Raw genomic sequence first — 12,853 nt, 5'->3', positions numbered from 1 at the left:
TTGGATTGTCTATGTGTGTCCAGAAGGGGGAGTGGTTATTCCAGTCTTTTAGCACCGTAAACTGTTTTAGAGGTAGTAACACCTTTAGTGGCCGTCACTCAGATGGCCACAAGAGGTGCTTCCTGGGGCAGTGCTGCACAATTTTATTGTAGTTATTTGGCCTAATATTCATTAATTATAAGGGGAAAATGGAAAATCCTGAGAAGCAGCAGTTTTTTTTTTACTATTGCAATAAATGTAATACTGTGTATTTCAATACAACTGCTACATCTCTGCATGTAACTGGCCCCTGTGTTTCATTAGCGCTACATTTGTGCTGTAAAAATTAAGTTTGTGCTGGTTTTATTAAGATAATTACCAAATAAATAAAGGTCACCCAGTCCCCTACAACAGCCGAATAACGTGAAACCAGGCTGGTTGGTTAATTTTGCATTTGTGCTGATTTGTGCCAATTGAAGATCCTTTCAATCTCATTTCATTTTTGAGTTATTAATGTTTATTAAATATCACAATAAGTCAACAGCCCCTCTACAACAGCCAAACAACATGAAACCGAGCTGGTCAGTTAGTGCTGTGTTTGTACTGTTTCAATTTTTATTTGAATTGCTTTGTTTTTTTAGATATAACAGGTTTTTTTTTGACAGGGAAAATTATGTATTTTGTAGGGGGTATGGGTGTCCTTTATTTAATCAGTAATTACAGTAATTACCTTAATAATAAACGCAGCACAAATGTAACAAGTACACATTGGATTTTTTATTAGTGCCATTTGTGCTGAGCGTAGCTTCACACAGGTGCAGTATTCTTGTTTAGGATGTGCAATTCATAAAAATCATAATAGGCTGTCATATACTAATTCAGTCAAACACCCAACACATTTTACATAGCAAGGTGCATCCTTCTGACATTTGACACTGACAAAGTATGTATACTGGAACAATCATTTCAGTCAATTAACTTACTAAACCTGTACTATTAGGGGCGGAGATTCACAACCTGTAGATTTACCTGCCCGAGGATAGTATGTACTATGAAAACTGTGAAGTAAGATATTGTAATGAAGAGTTTGAAGAAACACAGTAAAGGGGGCTGGCAGTCCCTGGAAGAGAGCTCCCCTCTAAAAAAAAAAAAAAACATGTGGCTCTACCAGAGAGTTTGCCAACTGCTGTCCCCTGGCTTTCTGGATGAATTGAAGGAGCAGTGTGTGCTGGCTGGGCCTGTGGTAAAGGAAGAAAGTGGTTTATATGCATGTAACACATTACTGAACAAAGCATTTGTAAAACCAGTACATGTATATATGTTTGTCTGTAAATAGTATTGAATTTGTATTGAAATATTGGACTACTGTTGGAAAATCAAGAATAGGACAATTGCACAAAAAGAGGGAAAAGAATTTACATGGTCATTTACTGTTATCCTAACTTCCCTCACCTGCATTTTTATTTATCAAAAACATTTAGATTTAAAAGGGCTTTTGAAAACGTTTATGTAGTTCTGTAAGTGATCATTATATCGATTGGATCAAGGAAAAATGTCAGCCGGGGAATTTTTGAGAAATTCATACACCTTTTGCTGCATTTCCTTTGCTGTTAATCCCTTCAGGATGGAAGTAGATGCAGTGTCTAATGACTATATTACAAATCCGCATCAATAGCCATATCAATAATGTTTTCTGACCAGGATCCTTAGTTCTTAAGGGAATAGCTATCCAAATTTTTCAGGTTATTGTCAGTTTGTTGTGATATAGACTTTGCTGTTATATTGTTGTGACAGTGTGTTACAGGGATTATGGACTATGGGTATTCCGGCACAGGTGAAATGGTTAAAAACGCGTATGGAGTTGACTTAAGAGTTGTTTTTATTTCTAATGAAATGTCTGAGTGTTAACTATCAGTGTGAATAGATATGCAACATATGTTGATAGTGTGAGAATAGCATAACTTTCAGTTCTTAAGGGAACAGCTATCCAAATTTTTGAGGTTATTGTCAGTTTGAGTAGTGTGAGAATAGCATAACCAAAATATTAAAGCATTGATACCAGTGGTGGCTCATTCACTGGGGTACTTAGGGCAGGCCCCCACCAGATAATGTTGTCATAATAAAGAAAACAATCTTTTGCCAGTTGTAAAAGATTGAATTACTGATATTGTTTCCTTTTGGGAAAGTGTTCACTTACATATAGCACTGTGGTGTTATATAAACGCCTCACACTTTTCCACTATAGCACAAACTGACTCACAGATAATGAATGATGTTTGTATGGATGCATCTTACAGCTGCTTAGTAGATAACTTCCAAAACGTATACCCTTGTGGGTTTCCATATATAAGGGTACTAATTAGACCAGGGTTTCCCAGTCCTCAAGTACCCCCTATCAGTCCAGGATTTAGTGATTAGTGATGTCCCGAACGGTTCGCTGGCGAATAGTTCCTGGCGAACATAGCTTGTTCGCGTTTGCCACGGATGGCGAACATATGCAATGTTCGGTCCGCCCCCTATTCGTCATCATTGAGTAAACTTTGACCCTGTACCTCACAGTCAGCAGACACATTCCAGCCAATCAGCAGCAGACCCTCCCACCTCCTAGACAGCATGCAATTTAGATTAATTCTGAAGCTGCATTCATTTTTATTTTTTTGTGTTTGTGTTTATTATACATTATCCTCAATAGCCAGTAACCTGTGTTTATTATACATTATCCCCCTATAGCCAGTAACCTGTGTTTATTATAAATTATCCCCCCATAGCCAGTAACCTGTGTTTATTATACATTATCCCCATAGCCAGTAACCTGTGTTTATTATACATTATCCCTCCCATAGCCAGTAACCTGTGTTTATTATACATTATCCCCCCATAGCCAGTTACCTGTGTTTATTATACATTATCCCCCCCATAGCCAGTAACCTGTGTTTATTATACATTATCCCTCCCATAGCCAGTAACCTGTGTTTATTATACATGATCCCTCCTATAGCCAGTAACCTGTGTTTATTATACATTATCCCCCATAGCCAGTAACCTGTGTTTATTATACATTATCCCTCCCATAGCCAGTAACCTGTGTTTATTATGCATTATCCTCCCATAGCCAGTAACCTGTGCTTATTATACATTACCCCCCATTGCCAGTAACCTGTGTTTATTATACATTATCCTCCCATAGCCAGTAACCTGTGTTTATTATATATTATCCCTCCCATAGCCAGTAACCTGTGTTTATTATACATTATCCCCCCATAGCCAGTAACCTGTGTTTATTATACATTATCCTCCCGTAGCCAGTAACCTGTGTTTATTATATATTATCCCCCCATAGCCAGTAACCTGTGTTTAGTATACATTATCCCTCCCATAGCCAGTAACCTGTGTTTATTATACATTATCCCTCCCATAGCCAGTAACCTGTGTTTATTGTACATTATCCCCCCCATAGCCAGTATCCCTCCCATAGCCAGTAACCTGTGTTTATTATACATTATCCTCCCATAGCCAGTAACCTGTGTTTATTATATATTATCCCCCCATAGCCAGTAACCTGTGTTTAGTATACATTATCCTCCCATAGCCAGTAACCTGTGTTTATTATACATTATCCCCCCCATAGCCAGTAACCTGTGCTTATTATACATTATCCTCCCATAGCCAGTAACCTGTGTTTATTATACATTATCCCTCCCATAGCCAGTAACCTGTGTTTATTATACATTATCCCCCCCATAGCCAGTAACCTGTGTTTATTATACATTATCCCCCCCCCCATAGCCAGTAACCTGTGTTTATTATACATTATCCCCCATAGTCATTTATCGTTGGACCTAGGCAGCATGATGTCTTAGGCCGGCCCAGAGAGTGAGTGAGTGAATAATATAATATATATGTTCAGAAACATATTAGTAATATATGTAAATCGGGTTCATGCAAAGAGGGTGAAAAGGTATTAAAGAAAAACACACTTATTGCATCAAATTTACAAAGCCAAACTTTTAAAAGCTTTCCTCATTTCTTTCACGGGATGAGGAATATATCGGTTGTAGACTGAGGATTTCCATCTGCCCAATCTTTTAATAATATGCACTGGAGTGTCAGTGTTGAAGGAGACCGAAGCTGCCCCTATTCTAAATGAAAGACCCGAGACATGGATACAACCCAATCTTAGGAGTAGTGTTCTGATGTAGAAGATGAATTTAGCCATAGTCAGAGGGATTCAGTGAGAGTAGTGGTGAAATGTGTGTGGCCTGACTGAGTGTGGGTAAGTAAGAGTCAAGTATTTTAACTGGGCACTAGTTCTAGGTGGGATAAAGTGGTATAGCGGATGGATGAGTAGTTTGGTTCGTTTTAGAGGTTTGTAGAGACAGTATATAGTGATCATGATTTTTAGCGATATCCAATATTTTTAAGGTGGTCTCAAACAAACATAAAATGCTATATAAAATTTGTGGGAATATCGAATAGTCGTGTACAGTAAATCAGAGAGGGCTCAGAATATCGAACCATCGATCGGTAACCTGGATGAAGTAGGGGGTCTATCTGTTTTATTAAATACGCGGTAATATCCTTTTAATGGGATAGGACGTTAGGAAAGGTGTGTGATTGGGATAAGTGGTTGTGGCTGTATTTACCTTATACTGGGACTGACCTGGCTCCTAAGCTTCAGCCGCGCGTGGCTGGATCACTCCTGCCTCCACACAAGCCGCATGCGGCTTGATCTCCTCTTCAGACTTAGCCGCATGCACTGACCGCAGTGATCAGTCACGTGGCCCGCCTGGCACTATTAGCACGGCTCGAGTCACGAGCTTGCTCTTAAAGGGGCAGTGGGAGCCAAAAGTTGATTCAGGCTCCCATTGGCCCACGTCATTCCAGCACCCCCACACACAACGTTTTGGGGGCACAATAGCTTGCATTTGCGTTTCAGGGCCTGCCCAGTGACACCACTCACTCACTGGTGTCCCAATAGCTTGGATTTAAAAAAAAAAAAAAACTTTTTTGACTGTAAGATAATAGCAGTCAGTTTCCTTCACACGTGTGCGTTACAGTGCCTGCCAGGGCACAGTGTCACACCAGTGCAACTCATATCTGGTGTAACAGTAGTGTACATTTAAAAAAAAAATACAGGGGGCTTGTTGTCATCTTTCGGGGACCCTTGGAGTTGTATGTGGCTGGGTGGAGGAAGAGACCTTCAGTGAGAATGACATCAGTGAGGTCAAGGAACGGGACATGGCTAGCTTGGTATCCAAACTTGTGCAAATGGGGAGTTTGCGGTTGTGCAAATGGGCTGTTTGCGGTTGTTTGCGGTGCGTTAAACGAGGAGTTTGGTCTGTCACTGTGAAGCGGGCGTAACCCTTACACTACCTGATCGATACAACATCATACCTGATGTTTTAAAGCACGTTATTCCAAACAATTTAGGAATGTTAGGTGATTTATGCTCTTTATGGATTAAAACCAGACTCTGCATTAACTATGTAATTTACTATGGGAGTTTTGCCATGGATCCCCCTCCGGCATGCCACAGTCCAGGTGTTAATCCCCTTGAAACAACTTTTCCATCACTATTGTGGCCAGAAAGAGTCCCTGTGGGTTTTAAAATTCGCCTGCCTATTGAAGTCTATGGCGGTTCGCCGGGTTCACCCGATCGCGAACATTTGCGGAAGTTCGCGTTCGCCGTATGCGAACGGAAAATTTTATGTTCGCAAATCAGTATTAGGAATTACTCTGTTGTCTCCAACGTGTTTTTTTTTTTTTTTTTTGACACAACTGGGTAATCCCTAAATCATGAGCTGTTAGGTGGTACTTGAGGATTGGGTTGGAACCACTGAATTTCTTTATTATGACAACAATTATCTGGTGGGGACCTGCCCTAAGTACCCCAATAAATGAACCACCACTGGGCTCAATAGATACATATTTAACAGATATCTCCCTAATTATCATGTGGAATTGCCCTAAGTATACAAAACAAGGGAGCTATCTATTAAGAAGCTGGAAGCCCATCTTTTTCTTATTCTGAGTCTTTCAGCTAATTTACTAATTCTAAGTGAATATCACCCATTTATTATCTGGAGCACCCATTCACCACTAATGGGTGAGGGCTGGGGGTACCATAGGTTCCATACTACTATATTTAGAGCCCACACCCACTGCCAATAGGCAGGTGCTGGTGGCAGGTAGGGTCTCTAAGTATAATACCATTTGTTTATCATTTAGAGCTCCCACCTGCTGGCCAACCAATATATCACTTTATTAAATGGACAATATAGTTACAATTGTGTTGGCTATTTCTGCTCCTTCTTTATATAGCCCCTGTAACCCCCCACTACAGCCCCTGCCCCTCCCCACTACAACCCCTGCCCCCCACTACAGCCTCTAACTTCCCACTATAGCTCCTATACCCTTTTTTTTTTAAAAAGCTGCTCCTTCCCCTGAACAAAAACATAACCGCCAACCGCCAAAGTTTCAAAATATATACCACAGCCTCTGTCCTCCCAATAGAACCAATATCCCCTCCCCTTTCCCCCTCCACAGACATTGTCCTGAGAACAGTCATGATCACCTCCACTACAGCCCCTATCACCTCCACTACAATCCCTGCTTCCCAACAACAGCTTCCCACCACTGCCCCTGTACTCCCACCACTGGGCTCAATTACCCTGTTCCCCCACCAAAGTTCCTATTTTAACACCACAGCTCATACCCCCCTATTATAGCTGCTATTTCTCCACTACAACCCTTATACCCTCTTTTCCACAACCACAGCTCATCCTCCCCTCAGCAGACACATGACAACTATTGTCTCCTCCAACACACACCACAGTCCCTATCAACCCAAAACACTACAGCTACTATCCCACACATACATCACAGACCTAATCCCAACACACGTTCTCTAAAAACCCAATTTCCCAGCACACACAACAGCTCCAATATTCCCCCCACACACACACTCTGCAGTCCAATTTTTCTTCCCAAACAAACACTATAGCCCCTATTCCATCTTGCTGTCCCAACACACAAACACTACAGCCTCTATCCACATACAGCGTATATTTACATGTTCACACATGACAAACAGCACAATCCAACAATCACACAACCCCACAAGCAACATCCCCCCACCCCCAATAAAAGAAAACAGCACCACAAGTAGCCTACTGTCAAGACTGTGGCCCAACACGCAGAACCAAGTTAAACACGGAGAATAGACTAAAATAGATTAATGTATTATCAGGCCTTTGAATGGCCAGATTTAATGTAGAAATAATAGTCAAGGTCACCAACACAGATGGATAGTCAGGAATAATAAGATAAGATTAGATCAAATAACCAGATAAACTCACAGAATGCACTCTGGGATAACTAGTATTTTGAAACCACGACAGGGCACTGAAAACAAGCATGTTTGTGTTTAAATAACCATAAAACCCAGAATCACTAATTACAGTGGAACTGGGTGCTGCAGCAGACGCAGCTTGAGTAGAGAGTCGCTGGGAACTAGGTGAGTAGCTTCACCAGGGCCAGATTAACATAGGGGCTGATGGAGCTGCAGCTCCAGGCCCAGGCCCATGGAATAGGCCCATTTAAAAAAATATATATATTATTATTATTATTTTTTTTTACACACTACTCTTGGGTTTGCCACCTGACTGGTATTTTACCAGTACAGCCGTTATTTGAGGCTGCCTGGCCATGCCAGTATTGCAGTAATACCGGTAATACAAATGCAGATATTTTTCTCAGTATAAATGGAGATTACTCTGCAATACCAGCACCAGTCACTGTGTGTGGAGAGAGGCAGGGATAGGAAGTTACAGCATATCCCTCCCTGCCTCTCTCTACTCACTGATCCGCAGGGGAGCAGCTACACAGCACAGAGAGTTCAGACTGCAGCTCCCAGTCTGCAGAGACAGCCTACAGCTCAGGTATGTGAAGGATGGGGGGAAAGGCAGCAGGGAAACATGGGACACTGAGACACTAGGGGACACAGACACTAGGGGACACTGAGACACTAGGGGACACTGTGAGACATGGGGATGCTGAGACACATCGGGACACTGAGACACATGGGGACGCTGTGAGACATAGGGACATTGGGAGACACATTGGGACATGGAGACACTAGGGACATAGTGTCTCCATGTCTCCCAGTGTCCCCATGTCTCCTAGACCGTGTCCCTAGTGTCTCAGTGTCCCCACGGCTCCCAGTGTCCCCTAGTCTCCCAGTGTCTGTGTCCTCATGTCTCTGTGGCCCTAGTGTCTGAGTGTCCCCATGTCTCCCCAAATATCTGTCTCCCAGTGTCCACGTGTCTTCCAGCCAGTGTCCCTAGTGTCTGTGTCCGCATGTCTCCCAGCCAGTGTCCCTAGTGTTTGTGTCCCCATGTCTCCCAGTGTCCCCAAAGTTGTCAGTGTCCCCGAGTCTCCCAGTGTACCCATGTCTATGTCCACAAGTGCCCCCATGCCTCCCAACCAGTGTCCATAGTGTCTCAGTGTCCCCATGTCTCCCAGCCAGTGTCCCTAGTGTGTGTCCCCATGTCTCCAAGTGCCCCCATGTTTCCCAACCAGTGTCCCTAGTATCTCAGTGTCCCCATGTCTCCCAGTGTATGTGTCCCCATGTCTCCCAGTGTCTGTGTCCCCATGTCTCTGTGTCCCTAGTGTCTGTGTCCCCATGTCTCCCAGTGTTTCCATGTCTCCCAGTGTCCCCCTGTCTGTATCCACAAGTGCCCCTATGTCTCCCAGTGTCCCCAAGTGTCTCAGTGTCCCCTGGTGTCTCTCTGTGTCCACATGTCTCACTATGTCCACATGTCTCTCAGTGTCCACATGTCTCTCAGTGTCCCCTAGTATTCTAGTGACACGGGAAACACTAAGACATGGGGACACGGGGAGAAATGAGGACACTGAGACACTGGGAGACTAGGGGACTGGGTACACTGACACTGTGATACATAGGGATAACGATGCCAGGATGGCCTTCCAATTCTTTGGACAGACATGCCCCCTTTTTTGGCATGTTTGCCCATTTGGCAGTTCCGGTCACGTGATTCACATCAGTGGCCCACCCTTTAACCCACCCATTGACTTCCTGCTTCACTGGACACTGCTGTTAGGGGGTATGGATTTACTTGAAAGATGAAAGTATAAATTAGAGAGAGATTAGCATAGAGTATGTGTTTTCTTATAGCTGCATACTTTGAGTTTCCCTCCAACACCATCTCCATCAGATAAATGATGCTTGGGAGGTATGACTGTTTTAGTGTTTTTGGTCGATAAGATTCTGTAATTAGGCCCCACCATAATTGCCAGCACCAGGCCCACTGGGCTCTTAATCTGGCCCTGCACATACATAGGGCAAACTCGGTGCTGCCCTGAATCCTATTTTAATAGCCTTGAAGTATACTTAGTAACCTTCTTCTCAGAAGAAAAAAAAAACAAATCTGGGGTTCTAATTCCAGAAAAATATACTTTCATCTTTTCAAACAGATTACTAAACTTTGAGTTAATGCAGAACAAAGTTGAATTGCAGGTTTAAACACCACTATAGAAACTGTTCATTGTGTATTACATTGTAATAGATATGCAATGTATATTACAATGTAGTCTTTGATTGCACTAGATATTTATTTCTAATTATTCTCTGTTCCAGTGTTGTCAGAGTTGGCGTGCTGTATGTATTCATCCCCCTGTGCTTTGGGTTAAACCCCATTAACTCATGAAATGATCATTGTATATTCTTCATCTGCAGGTGGGAGGGAGTTATGACCAATAGATCGCAGTTACGATTTGTAATTTTAAGCCTTAAACAGTAATACATGGGGATACTATAGTAACGAGTGCAACTTTCTGCTTTAAAGGCAGATGATAAAGATAGAATATATAAATGTATAAATATAAAGGAAAATGATTTGCATGGAGATAAATGGAGAAAGAAGAAAGAAATTGAAGATACAATGATATATAGTTTGGTGTCAATGTATTTTGTATATTAAAACTATATTTAAATTGGGAATCTATAACCTAATTTTTTGAAAGCATACTATTTTTTTTCTCTCTTTTTCAGTTCTTATCCCAAATTATGGTATTCCTGGTCAATATTGTGAGCTGTATTTTTTGTGGACATTTGGGCAAAATTGAACTTGACTCTGTGATACTCGCAATTGCTGTATGTATTAACCAATACTTATTATCCACCTTTTTTATGGAAAATATTTTTAAAATTTGTTTTTGTAACTGTCAAGGGTTACATTTATTTTATAAAAGAATTTAAATATTTTAAAATGATGTATAAATAATATATATATATATATATATATATATATATATATATATATATATATATATATATTAGCTAGCTGGGGTGGGTGGAATTCAGTGGGGAATTGGGGAATTTGGTGTTAGGCTAGTTAGTGGTTAATGTTAAAAAATCTTTAAAAAGTAAAAAAAAAAAAAAAAAAGTTAAACAAATGTTTTAGTAACGTTTAGAAAAAGTAAAAAAAATTCCACCCCCCCTTACCCAGTCCAAATAAAAATGAACCTCTTCCATGCCAGTTGACCACTGCCTACAGTAATCAAAATACAGATCACAGTATTATACTTTTATTTATTTTTTTAACCCTCAGGGGTTCAATTTCTTTCATTAATTAATTTAAATATTTTAAAATGTATATATTTTGCTTGCTGGCATGTTTTTGTATGGAGTATGTTTGTGTGAATGTCTGGGTGTGTTTGTATGTGGATATGGCATTTGAATGCAAACATGCATTTATATGTAGTGTTTGTTTATGAATGCACTGGTGTGTTTATATATAATTTTGTTGTTTAAAAAAAAGAGGTGTGTTTATATGTAGTGTTGAAGTTTGAATGCAGGTGTGTATTTGCGTGTAGTGTATATGTATGGGGACATATATTTTGTAATACACATTTTCACACCCTTTTGGTTCATCTGATGCATTTTCCTGAATCTTTTTCTGTGCACTGATGACCAAACCACCACATGCATGAGAGTTCGTTTTTCAGAATTTTTTATTTTTGGAAGTAATGGTTCAGCTGAAACACATTTTTTTTGCTTAAAAAAAGAAAAGGAAGCGAGCAACAAGCCAAAAATACTAAAAAAAAATTGAAGCACAGACATTTTTGAAAATCACTTGAAGCAATAGTTTAAACTGTTGTATAACCTTAATCTACATTTGGTTTCAGATCATAAATGTAACTGCAATATCCATTGGAACAGGTTTAACCTATTCTTGTGATACACTCATATCTCAGGTATGGTTACAACAAATTAAGACTATTTTATACTATGGGATCATTTTCTGAACTGACTGTCAGTGATGTAGGCAGTGGCAGACTCAACTAATGTAAAGTGGGTAAAATATAAAAATAGATACCGCACTCAAAATGTATATACTGAGAATACATTTTATTTAGGTAATATATGTGTGATTCTACCCATCCCATAAATGTAATAACTTTAAATCAATATAGTAATCTTTGTACAATGAAAGGGAAAAAAAAGGAGAGACAAGAAAGGAAAAATGTATATATAAAAAATGGGGGATAATGCACTTCATTCCAAACCCTGGAGAGTAAATGTATCCTGTCCCAGACAACCAGCACTTGAGTTTTATACAAGACAACCAATGAGATTAATGAGTCCTTATTAGAGTTGATCCACTGAGGATTTGCTTTCAAAAACAGTCCATAAATATATATATATATATATATATATATATATATATATATATATATATATATATATATACAGGGAGTGCAGAATTATTAGGCAAATGAGTATTTTGACCACATCATCCTCTTTATGCACGTTGTCTTACTCCAAGCTGTATAGGCTCGAAAGCCTACTACCAATTAAGCATATTAGGTGATGTGCATCTCTGTAATGAGAAGGGGTGTGGTCTAATGACATCAACACCCTATATCAGGTGTGCATAATTATTAGGCAACTTCCTTTCCTTTGGCAAAATGGGTCAAAAGAAGGACTTGACAGGCTCAGAAAAGTCAAAAATAGTGAGATATCTTGCAGAGGGATGCAGCACTCTTAAAATTGCAAAGCTTCTGAAGCGTGATCATCGAACAATCAAGCGTTTCATTCAAAATAGTCAACAGGGTCGCAAGAAGCGTGTGGAGAAACCAAGGCGCAAAATAACTGCCCATGAACTGAGAAAAGTCAAGCGTGCAGCTGCCAAGATGCCACTTGCCACCAGTTTGGCCATATTTCAGAGCTGCAACATCACTGGAGTGCCCAAAAGCACAAGGTGTGCAATACTCAGAGACATGGCCAAGGTAAGAAAGGCTGAAAGACGACCACCACTGAACAAGACACACAAGCTGAAACGTCAAGACTGGGCCAAGAAATATCTCAAGACTGATTTTTCTAAGGTTTTATGGACTGATGAAATGAGAGTGAGTCTTGATGGGCCAGATGGATGGGCCCGTGGCTGGATTGGTAAAGGGCAGAGAGCTCCAGTCCGACTCAGACGCCAGCAAGGTGGAGGTGGAGTACTGGTTTGGGCTGGTATCATCAAAGATGAGCTTGTGGGGCATTTTCGGGTTGAGGATGTAACCAAGCTCAACTCCCAGTCCTACTGCCAGTTTCTGGAAGACACCTTCTTCAAGCAGTGGTACAGGAAGAAGTCTGCATCCTTCAAGAAAAACATGATTTTCATGCAGGACAATGCTCCATCACACGCGTCCAAGTACTCCACAGCGTGGCTGGCAAGAAAGGGTATAAAAGAAGAAAATCTAATGACATGGCCTCCTTGTTCACCTGATCTGAACCCCATTGAGAACCTGTGGTCCATCATCAAATGTGAGATTTACAAGGAGGGAAAACAGTACACCTCTC

The 12,853-nt window shown here is 40.7% G+C and overlaps 1 protein-coding gene across 1 annotated transcript in view; it reads left to right on the top strand.

The window, feature by feature from the left end:
- The first annotated feature begins 1,050 nt into the window (after positions 1-1,050).
- LOC134612698 (multidrug and toxin extrusion protein 2-like) overlaps positions 1,051-12,853 on the top strand; it is an 84,921-nt gene continuing 73,118 nt past the window's right edge. The window contains exons 1-3 of the mRNA XM_063457126.1: positions 1,051-1,222; positions 10,052-10,153; positions 11,188-11,256. Coding sequence (XP_063313196.1) covers positions 1,058-1,222; positions 10,052-10,153; positions 11,188-11,256 — 336 coding nt within the window. The 5' untranslated portion in view covers positions 1,051-1,057. The remainder of the gene's footprint in view (positions 1,223-10,051; positions 10,154-11,187; positions 11,257-12,853) is intronic.

Source organism: Pelobates fuscus, chromosome 1 (genome assembly GCF_036172605.1).
Source record: "Pelobates fuscus isolate aPelFus1 chromosome 1, aPelFus1.pri, whole genome shotgun sequence".
In the NCBI taxonomy this organism is placed as follows: Eukaryota; Metazoa; Chordata; class Amphibia; order Anura; family Pelobatidae; genus Pelobates; species Pelobates fuscus.
Note: the sequence above shows the minus strand (reverse complement) of the source record. Positions and strands in the feature narration are given on the sequence as shown.